General features: G+C 35.1%; 2 protein-coding genes across 3 annotated transcripts in view; one reads left to right on the forward strand and one right to left on the reverse strand.

Moving 5' to 3' along the window:
• Positions 1 to 2934, reverse strand: part of LOC113228187 (endothelin-converting enzyme homolog) — a 129740-nt gene extending 126806 nt beyond the window's left edge. Inside the window, exon 1 of the mRNA XM_026461423.1 lies at positions 2785 to 2934. Coding sequence (XP_026317208.1) covers positions 2785 to 2817 — 33 coding nt within the window. The 5' untranslated portion in view covers positions 2818 to 2934. The remainder of the gene's footprint in view (positions 1 to 2784) is intronic.
• A 532-nt stretch (positions 2935 to 3466) lies between these two features.
• Positions 3467 to 19263, forward strand: part of LOC113228268 (dihydropyrimidinase) — a 105883-nt gene continuing 90086 nt past the window's right edge. For both annotated transcript variants that reach the window (XR_003310290.1, XM_026461533.1), the window contains exon 1: positions 3467 to 3580. Coding sequence is in view for 1 of the 2 variants with exons in the window: in XM_026461533.1 (XP_026317318.1) it covers positions 3539 to 3580 (42 nt within the window). In the remaining variant the exon portion in view is untranslated. The remainder of the gene's footprint in view (positions 3581 to 19263) is intronic.

Consider the following 19263-nt stretch of genomic DNA (forward strand, 5'->3'; position numbering starts at 1 on the left):
TTCACAAATACCGGAGTTATCGCGTAACATACATACAAAAAAACATACAGTCGTATTGAGAACCTCCTCCTTTTTTTGAAGTCGGTTAATATAAAATCTAAAACACAAAGTACCAGCTAAAGAAGGCACCTTTCCTGACATGAAATTGCATTAAACCGGTCTGAAAAAGTTTTAATAAATGTCCAAGTAATATTTTTTGGCACTTAACAGATGTGTGGCGTTTTGCATCGGTGTAGTTCGAGCGGAATACTGCATGGATATAAAGCCTTTTCTGTGGTTAGTCCCTAAATGTAACCTGGATGGTTTTCAAACAGCCACTGTGAACGTTTTCGGATGAATATCCACAACGATTGAAACCTCTCCTCCCTCTCTTACGGTAGGAGGCTTATCATTCCATATTTATTGTCTAGCTTAATTGGAACTCTATTTTTTATCAGTATACAAACAGTCACATGCGTTGTCAATGACGTTAAAAATCTTATACGTAGTTGTGTTTTATTCCATCTAAAACATCATCTTAATCATAATCGTATTAAACGGTTTCTGTTGATAAATTAGTTCACGAACATAAATTTTTTTGTAAAAATGGCGTCCTTTAATTGGACACACAAGCCAATACAAAAAAATGCGTTAGTTCCCTATTTTGATAGGATGTGAAATGAATTTACAACGAATATAAATCGTATTCATTGGATATGAGATCGTTTTCATTTGAATTTAAATTTAGAATATTCCGTTTGCGATTCATTACAAGTTGTTAAATATAAAAGGAAATGTTAATAATTGATTATACTCATTTCAAGTACTTGTTGCCAATAGCAAACCACCGTGAGACTCAGACGTATAACGCGTAACTCGTATTAAAGTCGAATTTTTGCTTCTGTGCATGTTTTGAACTAGTCCGTGGTCGGAATCTCGTGATTAAGGCTTAAGGTACCACGGACGGATAACGTAGGTACTCTTTGCCACGAACAGCCCTGTCCGGACGTCACACAGAGACAAGACAACGGGAGTAGACGCCCGTCTACTCCGTGTGACACGTTCTCTGTGTGACATCCGTCGGAAATATTTACTGTCATAGAAGAAGAGAGAGAAGTAATAGTCGACCGACTCGAAACGTATGATACGAATTAAGCTTAACATGTGACATTGTCTTTTGATTAGATCAAGTATTTACTTATTTCACAGTATAATTAATTCGAACGGAATATCTGCCGTCCGCTAACAAAAAGCGACTCTTCTTCCTGTCCTTATCCCACGCTAGGTGGGGTCGGCACAACATGTATTTTTCTTCCATTATCCCCTATCAGCCGTCATTTTTATACTCACACCATTCTTATCCATGTCATCTTTCACACAATCCGTCTATCTTTTCTTCGTCGCCTGTGGGGTAAGCCCTATCACGGTCACTATTATCCTTCACTCTTGAATACATGTCGTAAAGGGATTTGGTATGGTGTTTTATGACCGGCCGCCTGCCTGACGTGAATCCTCCTTGGGAAAAGTCGGTTTAATATTTGGCCAGAGTCCCTTTCGCTATCGGGCAGGTTGCACACCACGTGCAGGCGGGACTGGCTTGGTGCCCGAAAGATAGTATTTGGGCTCCCTTACACCCCTTACACCTTATCTAAAACGCGACTAAGTGCAAAATCATTTTTTGAGATATCATAAAAACCATAACCCAGTTTTAGAATATTGAAATTGTTTAATGATATTTCGTTCGGGTAAGTTCCGATAAGTCGAACACATTAACTAATTTTAACTGTTTTTAAAAGAGAAATTTGTGCTCTACCTTTTGCTATTTAAAACGGATAATTGGCCGTTTATCACTCAGCCGCGTTTTGCTTAGTGGACGGCAGATATTATAACATGTCGGGCAAAAATTCGACTTAAGATCAGATAAACTATTAAGATATTCTACTTACACATTTCTTTTATAATCTGAGCCTATATTTTGTTTTGTTAAATTTGGTTTTCTTGGGAATTCATGCTTGAGTAACCTCCACCGTCATAGATCTACGTAGGTACCAAAAATGTGTAAATATTCTTATCTAGAAAGATATAGTGATGTGTACATTATATTATAGGAGATTGGGATAGATACCTACCCCGATTTCTGCAAATAACAGATAAGTTTGTTATCAGAGAGGTTAAAGTTAAAAATAGGATTGTTTAACATAAAACGTCAGAGCAAAAATTACGTGACCATTTTGAAAGAAAATAGCCCAGGTCGAGGCTATCTGTATTAGACTAGTGTGATCAAGATTTTGTCAACAAGTCTAGATAAACAAAAGAACACAAATCCATCGACTTTGCCTGTCCATCAGTTGGCCTATCACACGTAGCAAGCCGGTTACAAAGGTCTCAACGAATTTATGAAATAAAAAAGCTCTGAATCAAAAAAGTGCATAGAATGAATGAAGCATTTATTTACACGGGTACTTATTTAACTAAGTAGATACATACAGATCCAATAATCATCTGAAAAATAAAAGGACAGAAAAACTTTGTAATTTATGTTCCAAATAAACCTAAATAAGCCAAATTTAAAAATTGATACTGCTCTATGTCTTGTATATTAATAGAGCACGTCTTGATTTGGCAGGGTTTTATAACTAGCCACGAGACAGTTTTTTCCAATAGTTAGCTTAATTAAACCGAAGGGAAACAAGCGAAAATCTTCTCTCGCAGTACAATTGTCTACAAGAGTTGTCATCATTTTTATTACAAAGCTAATAGATGTTCATAATTAAAGTCGGCATAGAAAAATATTTTCATTCTCACCGTTATTCCAGGTTTCAGATGTAGCGTGGGCATGGATGCAAGTATAACCCGCTGTACTAACACTGCAATTCACATTTAAATAAATCGAAAATCTATTGGAATTTCTCAACAATCCTGTATAATAAACAGGCGCGAAAAATCGGCAGCGCCCGACGCATGGTTCGTTCGATTGAATTTGTTTTGAGTGTTAGTTGCGTTTTCTTCCCCTAATGATCGAATTCCACATAATTCATAAAAGCGCCATCTAGCGTATGACTGTAGAATCATTAACAATCCTGGTAAGAATCACCTAAGATCAAAAGAAATCCTTCTTAAGTATTCTATTATTAAGAAACGTTATTTAGCATAGATTTACTAATATGTTGCTGATTTTAATTACATCAATAATTAATTTATTATAGCTATAGTGCTACAGTGTTTCAATTATTCAAAACACTTTAATAGGTAACTAAACTTACTTTAACACTAGTGCTGCTATCTGCTGCGATTATTCAGAAGTTTTAAGACGCTTGGTGAATGAGCTGACTACTTTTTCTTTTTTTCATTACCCAATCAGAACAAGGGCGATTTTTACGCATGCGCTTCGGAGGGGATCGTAGTAAACTCAATGAAAGAAAAAATAATCAGTAGGCGTTTGTCGATAGCAGCGTTGTAGTGTTAGAGCTTACGTTTCACGTTAAATAAACCCGGCCGCCTACACGCGGTGTTATAAATACGACTTTGTGAGGTGATATCAGTGTTTGAGTGTGTGAAAATGTCCAGCGCACCAGTAAAAAAAGTGCCAATACACCTGCAGGTAAGTTTTTATTGTTTTAAGTTACGCACCTGTTTGTCGAACCCCAATTCGCGATAAAAACTAAATTGAAAGCCTAGGGGTCTTAGTCGTGCCTGTTGCATATTGTTCGACCTTTTAAAACGGTTGCATTTTGTTTAATTTTTGACCGCATCCTTTGCCAAGACCGCTGTGTGAAGACCGAAGTGACCCAAATGAAAAAGATTTAGGTTGCCGGTGCTCGCGAAATATTAAAATAGAATACTCTCTGACAATTCCAATTCACAATCAAATTACAATTGATATCTGCAATAAAAACTATTTTTATTATACTTCGTACTTATTTGTTTGTATATTGAGCAACATAATCAATGATTGTTGGTCCTGCCTATAAGCACTTTATAGTGTGTAGACACTTATGTGTAGACTTATTTTATAAATACATCGTTATAAATAGACAATCATTAAGAAGGTACAAATATTGTGATCATTCTTGAGTAGGTATTGACAACAAAATTCGAAATCGAATTTCGAAACTGTTCAAAACTAATCGATGCAAAATGTCGTAACTGCAAAATTGGGGGTAGCAACCGCAAAAAAAGGACATCTCGCAATTTTCTATTTTCTAGGTCAAAGATCTCTGTCCCTTTTTACCTTCAGAGTGCAGTGACCTCAGAATGTATACATACCTATAAGTGAGTAGTAACAGTGCTATGGGCACCTATAGTATGGGTAAAGCGCGAACGTGACATGCGCAATAGCTTCCGGGATTTTGAGATGAAATCTCCACACAAGCCCAGTCTGCCTACTTCTGCCTATACGATCTTTTTGTATTGCTTTCTTTCATACACTTCAAAGAGTATTATTAAGAACAATTACTTGATTTTTTAACGTAAGAAACGCTTTTATGAGATACAGTCAAGAGCACATCAAGCTAAGTCATTTTAGTATTGTTATCGTAAGAGTAGAGTTGAATTTAAATCGTATTATAATAAAATTGACGCAGCACTTGTGTTCATAGGTATATGTTATAATATTGTAGCGTACAAAACAAAACCGCATTAAAATTGGATCCATATCGGAGCGAACCGAAATTCATACATTTTAACTTTTACATTTACTAAATTTTTTTAGTAGCAGTCCTTGTGAATGAGTTCGCCCAGATTAGTACAGACACCTTACCTATTTCTACCGCGAAGCAGTAATGTCAGCATTACTGTTTTCCGGTTTTGAACTTCAACTTATATCTCAGGATGAGTAGCACTGCAACTGTTATGGGCAGGCATATAGTTTACTCAGGCAAACGACTTGTTCGTCCCGTCACTTGATATTATAAAAAAAAATGTACGTGTTTGCTGTTGGTACTTTAAAGATCGCATCGATCTTCTACGACTTCGGAAGTCACCACATTTATTGACTTGGAATCGGCTTGAACCGGTTTGGAAAACATTTGTGTCCATGCAATAAGAACGAAAAAGCCTTTACCGAAGGCAGACGACACACAACTTGCCACAGCCAGGCGTAACGGCACAAAGAATTTTACGCTCCTATTGCATGGCATGGGCATAAATGTTTTTCTGATCGGTTTAAGTCGATAAGTGACTCCCTTTTTGCGCTTATAAACTATAAATTTTATATATTTATTATATATTTATAAATTTTGCCCGTATATTTATTATACATACATATATACTTCAAATTTCAATATAAAGAACATTGAAGCCTTGATTTTTTTTATGTCAAGTGACGGGACGAACAAGTCGTGCGCCTGATGGTAAGCTAAACGTCTGTCCATAACAGTTGCAGTGCCACTCAGAGCTTTAAATTGCAAAGATCTGAGGGGCACTGCCACTGCGCCCGTCACGACATGAGAAATCCCTTGTGCCTGTAATTTCACCCGCACCCCTTACCCTTCAAAACCAAAACACAGTAATGCTGACAGTACTGCTTATCGGCAAAAATAGGTAAGGTGGCAGTACTACCCTGGATGAACTCTTTCACAATGAGCTCTACTGCTGCTAAAATGTCGTCAGCTAAATTCAATTCGATTCTTCTAGCGCAATATCGGGCAATTAAATCTTTTAAAATATATTTGGAGACCCTTTGTTAGTTATAAAATAAAGGTTATAATCACAGATTGTCATTTAAAATTAATTCTCATAGTAATTGGGTTTTGTGTGCCTCTACAAAATTTCACATTAATGGAGGTACGATGTTTACGAGTGTAGCCAACGATATCCATTTTTGATGCAATCTCAACTAAACGTGACATTTGCAAGATTTATTTCTAGTGATCTATGTAATGACTTTTATAAAGTCATAATAAACGTTTTGTTAGTGTCGAACTTATTGAATTTTCACTAACACAACAATCCCAACCTTCTCACCATTACATATTATTGACACAAGACGCAACTACCTGTTTCTTGGAGTTTCTTGCTCGTCTAGGTGTCTAATTATATATTTTATTTACAGTAGTTTCTAAAGCCACTCTATCATTAGTCAAAAGGGTCCAGATTAGATCAGCTTGGATAAGTTGTATACAAGAAATGATATAATTAACGAAACAAAAGAACACGAACTTACAGTTTGTTAGTAGGCGTCAGTCAGTCCGTCTGACAGTCAACCGCACACAGCCTGTTTCTCTCAGAGAAAAGTTTAAGGAGATTGGAATCATCCCTGTGGCGTCCCAGTACATTTAATCAAATATTTTATATGCCCGTAAAAATATACATAATTTCAATAAGAAAGAACGTATCCATAATATTACCCCTAGAGCTAAATCCAAACTCATGGTACCACGTTTTCGTTTAACCAAGGTAAACGACTCTTTTATGGGGAACTGTATACGTTTTTACAATAAGATTCCGGAGCATATATTAAGATTATCATTTCCTAAGTTTAAGAACGTATTAAAAATATTTCGATTGAAAAGTGATATTACAAAATTTAACAGCACGTGCTAGATAAAGATGTATGAAAAGACGACATGGCTCTAGAATCTACACAAATTTGATTCAAAGTGTATTCGATAGCATTTAAGTTTATTTGAAAAGATCAGTCCCTAGAGTTTCTTGCTCGTTCTTCTCAGGGTAGTCAACGTAGTGATAGAGCAGTAGCTTAAATGTGACGTTTTCAAGTGTAAATTTATTTTACCTATGGATTAAATGTTCAAAAACAGGTTCTGATATGGACTTTTGGACATTTCATAATACAGCACGGTATGACAGCCTGCCACTTGCTACTTACTATATTGGACACACATCTTACGCCTCATCAAAACGTACATTGTTTTCACATGCTACTCTTGACCTCGGGATATCTTTCTTTAGGATGTCATCAATTAGGTAATGTTAATTTTCACCTTCTATTAATATATTTTTCTAAAATTTTGAAAATTTTCGGACATAACCCAACACTTATACTTCGTTTTTTTTTTAAAAAAAATGTAAACAAAGAATCAGTGATCGTACATACGAACAAATTGCAGTAGAAAGGAATACATCATCAGAATTTATTGATAATTGACCCGATAATATTATGTTATTATTTTATAAAAAAATAAATAATTGAAAGCTCTGTTTTTTTAAGTGTTTTACAGTGTAAGTCTTTGAAATAGATTAACTATGTAAAGATAGAATAAATTTTTCATTTTATTTATAATTTAAAAAAGTAATAATCACATAATTCATTATTGCAATAGAGTAATATTTGTATAGGCTACATTTATATCTCGTGGGTTTGGGTGTCATTTGTGTTGTCTATGTGTGTGTCCATGGCACCTGCGCGTGCGGGTTTTCCCTAGTGCAATGGTATGAGTGTGTGCGTTATTATTATTATTATTATAAAGGTAGTAAAATGTGTTTGAGAATTTTGATTCACGGTGTTTATTAACATACTTTACTTACAAAATGATAGACCCAAAATTGCTTTCTATCTAATCCTAAAAAAACTAAGTATAGATGCTCCCAAGATGACTACAAAGAATAAAACAATGACAGTGTATAATTATTATTAATTCACACTTCAACGAGCTTAAAAACTTCATTATTCTACAACGAACTATTTAATTCAAGGTTAATCCAGGCGGCGGCGGTTCGTTAAATCGGCTCCGACGCATGTGTTAATCAAATACATGTGTTAGATTACGTCTATACATACGTATAATACGTACTTGTACACAGATCAAGTGTAAATATTTGCTACAAGAACTGGTAACATATTGAGGGTTACATAATGAATCTGAACGCGATAAGGTTAACGGAAACCACTTCTAGATCACCTTTATTATTAAATATTTATTGTTTGAAACGATGTTATTGAGACCCTTTGTGAGCAGGTTACCAAATTCTCATGTCACCACAACACGTCCTCAACTCACCACATTCACATCTCACTATGTCCTCAAATCACCATATTCTCATTTCACCACGTTCTTAACTCACTATCCTCCTCACCTCATTATCCTCCTGATTCTCCGTCAGGCATGACTGTCGGAGAATCCATTTTCAAAAACAAGTCTTGGGCTATACCACTCTCACAAGATAGCTGTACAAAGGATGTTACTTATATTGCAATATGACAACTTTCTCTCGTACCATTTATTCGGTATTCGATTTTGACCATTCAAATATATTTCATAAACGAAAACGCAAACTATCGCGTAAGAGCGTGCCCACTTTTTCATCTCACTCACTGATTTCAAGCATTAAGTTCAATTACATGCAACACGCAATTCCATGGCAAAAACAAACTAAATTAATCGAAATTATTCTGTAATAGATTGAACAAATTAATGTCAAATTGAAACTATACGGTGGTCAGCTAAAGCAATGGACCGATAAATTTGATTTAAACAAGAATTAGCAAAGAATGTGACTTGCATACCTATAGTGTACGCTAACCAACGGATGCGACAAACGTGGTCCTTTCAGGCAAAATCGCGCACATTGGGAAAGTCCTATATCCAGCAGTGAACTACAACAGGCTGATGATTCACATCGAATTGCATGAAAAAAATTTTGTGAAGATACTTTAAAGACGTCTCTCTACAGTAAAAAAGCACCGGTTTCCGTTATTTATAAACAATGTTTATCAGTATGATCATGGCATTATGACTCCTAATAGTACATTATGTATTATGGACAGTAAATAAGATTACTAACGAAGTCTATCAGAAGCCCGAAGCCGAAGGCTAAGCTCGCGCTGGCTCGCTAGTTAAGTTTTCGATTTTCGGTATATATTTTTGTTGATATATCGCTAATACTTTTTTGATTCGTCTTTATAACAACATTATTTTATGTAGAATAAAAACGTCGTATAATTTAACTCAGTAAACTTCAAAATATAATCAATGATACAATAACTTTTCAACAACAACCAATCAACTTTGTTGTCAGAAGAAATCGTGGTTTTAATACCGATAATACAGAACGTCTATCTAACGATATTAATTTGAAACCAAAGCATCAATACCTAACGGCCATGTCGTTTGACGTAACTGCGAGACACAATAGTCTCGCAAACTCAGCTTTGTTTTTGCTCAAATTTTGCAGGGTCGGTCATTATCTTGCTACATTAAGTAACCGTTGACCAAGACCGTTTTTGGGCAACACTGGCCCAGGGGCCTTACCATGAACTCTTATTACATTTGAGTATAGGTTCATAACGACAAAAAAGCGGGATGGTGATATATACTTCATGCAGCGCTGTCTCACAACAATTCATCGTAGGTACTAAACTGTATCGTAATAAGAGTTCATGTTAAGGCCCAGGTGGCTAGTAACGTTCGCTAATTTTTTTTTAATAATACCAAGTGACGGGACATGCAACTCGCGTGTCTGATGTTAAGCGACACTCCTGTTCATAGCAATTGCAGTGCCGCTCAGAGCTTTAAAAATCGCGAAATCTGAGGGACACTGCCATTGCGCCTGTCCTGTGACATAAATTGACAAGTCTCATGCACCTGTAATTTCACCAGCACCCCTATCTTTCAAAACCGGACAGTAGTAATGCTCATTTAGCGGCAGAAATAGGTAAGGTGGCAGTACTTCCTTGGACGAACTCTTTCACAAGGAACTCTACTACTTCTAAAAGTCTCCACTAAACGAGACCTATTTCTATTGATCTAGGTAATAACTTTCATAAAGTCATTAATAAACTCCTTTTCATTGTCTAACTTGATAATATTTAATTAACCTCGTCACGACAGTACCCTGAAGGCAGTACGAACTTTCACAAGTAGCTGTACTGCTACTAAAATTATTTGCCGGAAGTAGCTGCCAGCCTTCTGGTCATCGGAGGAGTTAGATAATATTGAACGTAACTTTTTTATTAAAAAAGTTTTGCGTGTCGGTTTTTTTATTGGAATTACATGTATTTACCAAGTTTTATTGAAATCCGTTAATGGAAAGTGCGCGAAATCATTAATCCCCTGATTGCCACCTTTAGAGGTGGAATATTTTCTTCAAATTTGACCAATAGGGAAGTACTCTTTTTCCAACAAAAAAAGAATCATCAAAATCGGTTCATGAATAGCCGAAGTACTCGCGTAACATACACACAAAAAGTCTTTTTTTTCAAAAAGTCTTTTGAAGTCGGTTAAAAATAACAATATATTAGTAAAGCGAGAGTCGAGATATGCATATGTACAATTATAACATTTCTAACTCGCATGCGTTCACGCACGTATAAATCATGCGGTTTATAGCCCTTTGTGTGAAAAGGGAGAGATGCCCTTCCATAACGCGAAAGTGGTAAGAATAGATTAGGAACTTGAGAGTATTTCACGGTATTTATGCAATTACAAATGGAAAGTAGGGCCCAGTTCATTAATGAAATTCATATACTGTGGTTATCTGATCTGTGCTGTCTCCATAAAATACTAGGTGGCTTTTTTGACACTTACTTAGAACATTTCATTTAATACGTAAATCTTGTCATTTCACTATAGTACGGCTGTGCAGATATTATTAAACAAAACCCAATATATCATGCGAAGCCACGTAGTAATATCGTTAAAACCAGTACTTGTTCACTTTGCAAAAATAGGGGCTGATACATATAGGGGTTCCCTTAAAAGCCCTTCGGTTAGTTGTTTATGATTCACGACGATACAAAAAGGGTTGTTAGTACATAAGACTTGAACTCGGTTTCGGTCTTTCTTTTCGATAGAGTGCATTACGTTCGGCTTTAACTAACCTAATGTTAGAACCTGTGACAGGAACGCAATGCTGATATGGCTCCCTCAGCATTAATGTATTTAACATACAACTTAATGATTAACGTCACAACACAACTTAGCGGTCATTCTTGCACTAGAGTTCACTACCTAATTTTCGTGGCATTTTTTATTATTTAAAGATTGAAGTAATTATCGAGTACTTATTAAATAAGATTTCACGAATATTAAATGATATTGCACGATAAAAAAATTGAATACTTAAATAATAAAAATTGCCACGAAAATTAGGTAGTGAACACTGGTCCGAGAATGACCAACAACATGAATAGTTTTTATCAGAAGATTGTGAATCGAACTTGAAAATTCTTCAAAATTCAAATAAATGATGAAAAGTGAAAGTTACATACAATCGTGATAATTGTAACGATATTACCTACATATATATATGCATTCGTCATCCTATTTAAGAACCAGGTTCTCATTGGTGTAGCCTCCTCCACTCCAACTCATCACGGTTCATAGCCAGCTTCTTGGCCTCCTTATAGCTGTTCACTTTGATCTCCGTCTTCATTTGTTCACATACCTACATATGTAACCGTTCAAAATTATATGCCAAGTTCAGAAACGTATACGACTTACTTACTCCTCTGTGGGTTTAAAAAATAAAATAAAATTTACAGAGCAGAATTGTACCCGTCACAGACTTTCATACTAATTTAAAACAATTGGCAAAAATCTCGTTTGATGTACTTACATTTATATTTAAGCGGTCAAAATTATAAAAATGAACTACTTTTTTTTATTGATATTTTTTTGTGTAATAATTCCACTACTTTTGTTATCATTATAAATACAAAGATCCATGCTGCACCGTAGCATTGCTCTAACCATCTGAGCCACACAGTGAGAAAGTTATTCAAAAATCTCTCACTAAATGTCACTAGCGGCGACGAATGCCGAAAAGTCAGTACAAATATCTATAACAAAAACAGGAGAATTTCGACGACTCGGTAACTGCACCCGTGTCTTAGATGGTTAGAGCAGTGCTACGATGGACGTGGATTTGTATTCATAATAATACACTGAACATTGACAAAAATAATAAACTTCTGCTAGTCAAATCGTATACACATTCTGTATGGCCGAATTCCGAGACGTCTGTCTATCCGTGTTGATATTAGAGCAACTTAATTGTTTTAGGAAATATAACTGCTAATTGAAAAATGTTCGACATATACTACTTTTTACCACAGAGACAGAAGTGCCAACTTAATTATTTATACAAACTATGCTTAGCTTAGCATAGTTTAGCTTAGACAATATTCATATAGACAAGTTAATAACTTAGGAATGACCAACACAAGTAATGGTTGCGTTCTTATTTCTAAAAGTTCGACTGGAGCCAAAAGTTAAGTGTGCTATCGACTGTGAACTGGCAAACGGTACTATCTCAATTTTCTAAAGATTTTACTTTTGAATGCCATTTTATACTATTTCACACTCCGAAGCGTTGCAAGAAGTTCCATTGTTTTTAATAACATGTGCCATAAAAACATTCAAAAACTACATATTTTTATTTAATAAACCAGATGCTATGTAAATGACACAAATAAGTTTTTTCTTCATCCTGTAAAGTTGTCAAAATTGAGATAGTACCGGTTGCCAGTTCACGGTCGATATGCCGAAATTCGGATTCTTATATCTCAAACTTTGACGAACCTCACATACTACGCACCTAATTATATTCGTCCGGTTTTATTTTTCTGTAGGCTACAGTTAAAATACTTCACTTAACTACGTTTAAATTTAACCACAGTTTGATTTATGATTCGCATAAGTCGTTTGTTTTGAAATACGATTGTAATGGTTACGGTTACTGAGAAATGTTTGAAGTATTATATAGTTTATGGTACAGTAATAAAAAGATTAAAGTATTGGTGATAGTCGTGTTTGAGATTTCGGGTTTACCTTTTTATTCTCTGATCTTGGTAGAATTATGACTAGATATCTATTAGACAGTGTATATCGGTTATTCTGAAACTAGTGTTCGCTACCTAATTTCCGTGGCAATTTTTATTATTAAAGCATCCGATTTTTTTTCGTGCAATATTGTTTGAAATTCGAGTATTGTATCGCGAAACTTAACGGGCTCTGCCCATTACCAGTTAGATGGCTTGGACTCTGTGGAGTGAAAAGCAAAGAAACTTATTAACAACAATTCTCTTGTGGATTCAAAGCTACAAAATCTCGACCATCGCAGAAAAGTAGCCTGTTTGTCGGTTTTCTGTCGGATACATTTCGGGGAGTGTGCGCAGGAATTTTTCAATTTAGTTCCACATCACCGTTTCTCCTTCGGTCGACTAGAAGGTTCAGAACACTCCATCCTTATGTCGTTGATAAACCAACTATTCGCACTAAGCTCTTTGCTTCCTCCTTTCTGATGCGTACGGCAAAGGAATGGAATAATTTGTGATTTCCGAAAAGTACAATTTAGGGCTATTTAAGTCTAGAGTGAATAGGCGTTTTTTAGGCAATCGCGTCCCATCGTCGGTCACATCGTCGCTTAACATCAGGTGAGATTGTAGCCAAGTGTGTGTCTATTATATATTTTAAAAAAATTACAAAATAATATACTTGAAAATTTATATAATCAAAGCCACGGAAATTAGGTAGTGAACACTAGTCTGAGAATAACCGATATAAGCGATTGGGTGGAACGCTCAGCTGCAAAATAATAAGAGCATTCAAAGTATTTAAAATCTGTATATATTAACAAAGTTAAATAACCTTTAATTCACAGGTAATAAATTGCATTTGAAATAGTCATATTCTACTGGTCATTCGTAAAGCAGATTCCCCTGAGAAGAATGAGCAAGAAAGTCTAGGGATTGCTGTTTGTATTGTAAATAAACATTTATACACGATTGGATGAGACTCGCACAGGACCGATTGAGCTGGCGTGTAAAAGAGGAGGCCTATACACAGCACTGGGTGTTAACAGGCTGAAATGATGACGAGGACGCTTATTATTTACTATATTTATTTCAAACATGCAAGAGTTAAACGGTGCACTACCACGGATTTTTGTCGTTCAAGTACGCAGACGCTGCATAATAAAATAACCTTTAGTATAAAGTTCTTGTTTCACTAGTTTTAAACCTCGTGAATGGCAAATTTTTAGAATTTTATTTTATTTTATGTGAAGGCGGCTGTCAAGAACAGTCACTTTATTTTTATTTCTCATATTAATGCTATCTGTCTGTCACTATTTTTCATAAAAAAGTTATTATTCGTATTCTTCACATTTTCGTAAATGTACTGTGACGCTAGTAAGAATGTTAATTTCTTTCAAAGACACACTGGGGCCTAGATTGTAAATTACCCAGCAATTTTTAACAACACTATTAATGTGTAGGTGATATCATTTTGATAGAAACAACTAAATTCGTCTTGAAACAATCGAAAGCGCAGGATGAAATCATTCTTGTTGCGCTGCGCACAATGGTGATGGATGATTAACAAATGTTCAGATATTTTTGACCAGGTCCGCATGCCGAAATGATTTTGTATAGTACCCTTCCAGCTATAAAGTTTATATTACTTATGCTGTTTAAAATAAATTGTATATACGTAAATGTTGTGATAGTTATCATCGTGGTCAGCCACAATAGCAACTTCCCCACCGCTGTATGGCTAAAATAACGTTGCTGCGGAACGGAATAGATGTGATTTTTGTAACCATAGCATAATCAACTTTATATCAACTTGTGTAGCGTACAAATTAGATACGAGCCAAAAAGCAGCGCGTCTTCTGTAGAATTGTCGCGCAGTCTCTGGTATTCCCGCACCTAACGTATCGTATCTAGTTTGTACCACAATTGACGTGAAGTTAATTATGCTACAGTTTCGTTACAATGATTGGCTTCTAATAATAATGTGCCAGATAGCCATATATGTACATATGTCTGTGCAGACAACCGTGGCAATAGCCTGATCTCAACATTTGGTAATTCCCTGTACTATGAGTACCAAAGCAACGGAATTCTTGGGCACTTCCCAGAACACCCAGACCAGAACCAATTTAAAAAGTTCATTTCCCAAACTGATCCTACCTGGAATCGAACCCGGGACCTCCGCATCCGGCGCCCACAATGTAAACCTTTAGGCCACCGAGGTCATCACACCTATATGTATAGTATAATCTCTATTCACTCTAGCGTATTTAGGGCTAGGGACATAATGGAACAGAAGCCGTCACACTAACTATTCGTATGTAATTAAGTAAAGTTTAATCGCAAACAATATAATGTAACATATTTTGAGAGGGGTCCATGTCTAGAAAAAGGTTAAGAAACCTTGTTTCAGGGAATAAATCTGCAAGCAATGAAATATTATATGTCAAGAGTCCAGTTTGATATATATTCAAAATTTGCCATTAACGAGTTTTAAAACTATTGTAAAACGAAAATTGTTTATTATACAGCTTCTGCTTACTTGGTTGCCAATAATTCATGGAACATATGTTTAAAAAATAGAGTGAATAATAAATGCAAGTAAATAAATTTATAAAGACACAAACTTTTACTCCTTCTTGTCATGGGAAAACTATCTCACGAATGAATAGTAGTGGATAATCGATTTGACTGCTTAATAGTGTTATTTATTAATATACATATTCATTCATTCATTCATTTCATTCATACATAAACACGTACGAATTAAAAACCTTTCTAAATTTTGTTACAATAAAGCAATGTTATAGTTTTTTTACTATACATTTTTACCGCCACTCAGTGCGGTAGGGGCCTCGGAAGCAATTGGGGGCATTGATGATGAGGAGGTGCTACCGCATTTGACAAAAAAAAATCTAAATTATTTTTATAAACTACACCACAAATATATGTTTTTTTTTATCTTGCCTACGTGGGCGGCGAGCCATAAAGTTATTCTGCCGTACTTATTATTGCTATGTAAATAAAATAAATATATTAATTAATAACTTAAAAAACATTCTTACTAATAAAAACTACTATGCATTGCAACAATATCTAGACGATAACTTTCTGTATCGATCGATCTGCCTCATTCCTATATTGCTGTGCCCTGCAGGGTTCATATGTTTTTCTATGTACCTATGCTTGATGTAACATCTGCACCTGTGCAGTTAATAAATGAATAAATAACGAAAATGAAATGGATGAATAATTGTTATTATCATCTAAAAATTGTTATCGACTAATTAAAATTGTTGTAACACATAAATGTACAATTATTAATCTGTATGTGTGTATATAATAAATTTTGAAACTGATGAGAAGTTAAATGAAATTATAAAATTCTAAATAACTTGACGAAAACTACTTTAAAAATAGAACTAAAATGGGCTTATTGCTGTCGACGATTAGTAATAATTTGTATTTTGTTGAATTGTTTATTTTATCGAATATCAAATTAACAAATAACGTAAAAATTGTAATACAAACTTAGGGTCGTATTCTAGAACTCTAGTCAATGCTCAAGTCAGGATTGCACTGGAAATACGACCTTAATGGCAGGAACTTGAGTATGATTTCGAGTGCTTTAAACCATACTCAAATCCTGACTTGAGCATTGAGTAGAGTTCTAGAATACGACCCTTAGATTTATTTAGAATTTAGGATTGATATTGCTGTGCACTCACAGGGTTCAGGTTTGATCCGTACTATCTAACAACATGAATGCAATAAATAATTTGAATTGCATGCATGTTGTGTTCAAAATAGCACGTGTCGATAACTCGATACGCTTATAACGGTTGTTACTTTCGTTCTCTAGTTTGGAATAATCCAGAGATTCATAAAAAAACGATAAAAATTCTAACAAATCGATAGCAGATATTTTTATCGTAGGATCATAAAAGTGGTACGATAAAATTGAAGTCAGATAAAATATCCCGACGCTCTTAGTCATTGTGGAACCGAGTGGTTTGGTTTCTGCCATAGATCATACACTATATTTTGCATCTATCAAGACCTATTTCAAGTCTTTCCCCTGAGAAAGATTTCTTAGTTCCTGAGACCCGTGAAATGTAACATCCCCTTACAGGATGCAGGAGTTTACAAGCTTGATTGTGAGTGCGGTCTCTCTGATATTGGACAAACAAAGCGAAGTATTTGTACCCGCGTCAAAGAACATATAGCTGATGTCAAACACCGTCGCGTAAACAAGTCTGCAGTCTGCGAGCATGTCATGGATAAACCTACACATTCAATGAAGTTTGACAAACCCCAGGTCCTTGCAAAAGAAATCCATTATCTACCCTGTATGCTGTGGGAGGTCATTGAAATTAAAAACATCCTAATTTCAACAAGGAAGATGGTTTCTCCGTACCACCAGTTTGGGATCCAGTATGTCCTCTAATGAAAAATCCCAAACAGACATAAGACTGCAGTACTAATTAATATGTTTTAGTTTATTTTAATTTCTATTATTAATTAATAATAAATTGAACTTAATTAAAATTGATTCAATAAAATAATTTGTAAAACTTAATGTAACGTAAATTGGAATGTTTCTTTGTAAAATTAAAAATAAGATATTTTATTAATACATAAGACTGCAGTACTAATTAATATGTTTTAGTTTATTTTAATTTATATTATTAATTAATAATAAATTGAACTTAATTAAAATTGATTCAATAAAATAATTTGTAAAAGTTAATGTAACGTAAATTGGAATGTTTCTTTGTAAAATCAAAAATAAGGTATTTTATTAATAACTATTGTAACTATAGTGAAAAATAGGGTGGTTTGCATCAATATTAGACATACTGGTTGAAGACTGTATCACCTCAGTCAACCGTGACCATGGGACCTGTAAAGGGCCCGAAACGTCGGTTTGTTTGAAAAAACAAATATACGCGATTTAAATCCGGAAAAATAGTTTCATTTACTATATTTGAGAGTTTCTGCCTAGGAATCACAATGTGTTGATAACCAGATGAACGTACTTGATAGACTTTTTTATTATTATAACATTCCAATTCTATATATATATATATGTATATATATTGTGTATACCTATTGCGAATGATAGCTCCATTTTCTTTAAGGAGTTACTACAGTTATCGACGCAAAATCGGCTTGAGGCGATCATGTTTCGCCACATTTGTCGCACGTCACACACGCGGACGACGATCTTAACGAACATGTTCGTACGCAGCCTATGACGGCTGACCGGGGCGGCGTCGTCATCCGATTGTCGAAGTCCGAACAGCCCCCCGTCAACGACCGAACGACTCCGAAGGTACGAATGCCATATTTCATACCCCCCGATAACTAAACTAAAAAAACCGACAAACTTTATAGAATATTTTTATAATTATTTCTAAGGTCTTAAGAATTAACATCCCTTTGTTTCCTAAATCGATCAGAATAGAGAACTGTGTTGCATTTGAAACTGAATGCATTCTACGAATTACGAAAGTATCTTGTTCGATATTCACGGCCTACTAAAGAAGGACCTTAATTGTACCTCATCAAGTTAAAGCCGCAATGTATTACGAATCATGCGGCATACACCGTTTGGATATTTATTTTCTCGAAATTAATTCAATATTAAAACAATTGATTTTAAAATAAATTATGCACATTCTGATTACAAAATTACTTGACTGTGTAAGGAAACGTTCCTGTCTATCCACTGCTCACAGCTGTGGTGTTTTTTCAGTTTCTAACGGCACAATTAGGCATTTTTTGCGTTTTCGACTGATGTTTAAAACTACGATAACGGCCGGGGTGCGTTCTGAAGCGTAGCAGCGGCAACTAAGCGTTTATAGTTTACATCGGGCACGCGAAGTAGGTATGGTTAACGAAATAATATTTGCACGAATTCGTCTCATCCCTTTATCTTTCAAGTACAATAGGACAAAAGAGTGAGCCGTCTCGGTAACGCACGTGCCATCTGTATAGTGCAAACAACTAGTACCTACAGTTTAACAAAATAAACGACCTGACGGCTAAACAAATAATTAAACACTAGAATTCAGAAAAAGAATGACTCGTACAATGGACTAAGATTTTTAAATCCGTGTACGCTTTAGGTAAAATAAGTGTTAATGGTTTTATTACACTTTTGTAATAGAAAGTATAAGTCCTTCCAAGAGATAACATTCATCGATGCAAATAATATTTTCTCAAACATGCTCGGAAAAGTTTCCATTACTTTCAAAAAACGAACACGGAAAGTTTGTCATTTATGGAACCGCTACTTGTTCCCGGCCAGAGCCTGCAAAGTAAGTATGAAAATCGATTACCGTCCACTTCTCTAAACTTTTACATCTACCTACGAATAATGAACTACGTAAAAAGGCAAAAGAAAAACTCATACAGCCAACTGCCCTGTGTTCATATTTGCGAAAATTAAAAATTACTTGTACCGCCTACCTTAATACCTACTACATTTTTTGTTTTTTTGTCTTTTTTGTATTTTGGTCGCGAAACTGAGTGCTTCTGAGAAGAGCGATAACGAAAATACAGTAATT

Source organism: Hyposmocoma kahamanoa, unplaced genomic scaffold (genome assembly GCF_003589595.1).
Source record: "Hyposmocoma kahamanoa isolate Upper Pololo Valley unplaced genomic scaffold, ASM358959v1 224, whole genome shotgun sequence".
Lineage (NCBI taxonomy): Eukaryota > Metazoa > Arthropoda > Insecta > Lepidoptera > Cosmopterigidae > Hyposmocoma > Hyposmocoma kahamanoa.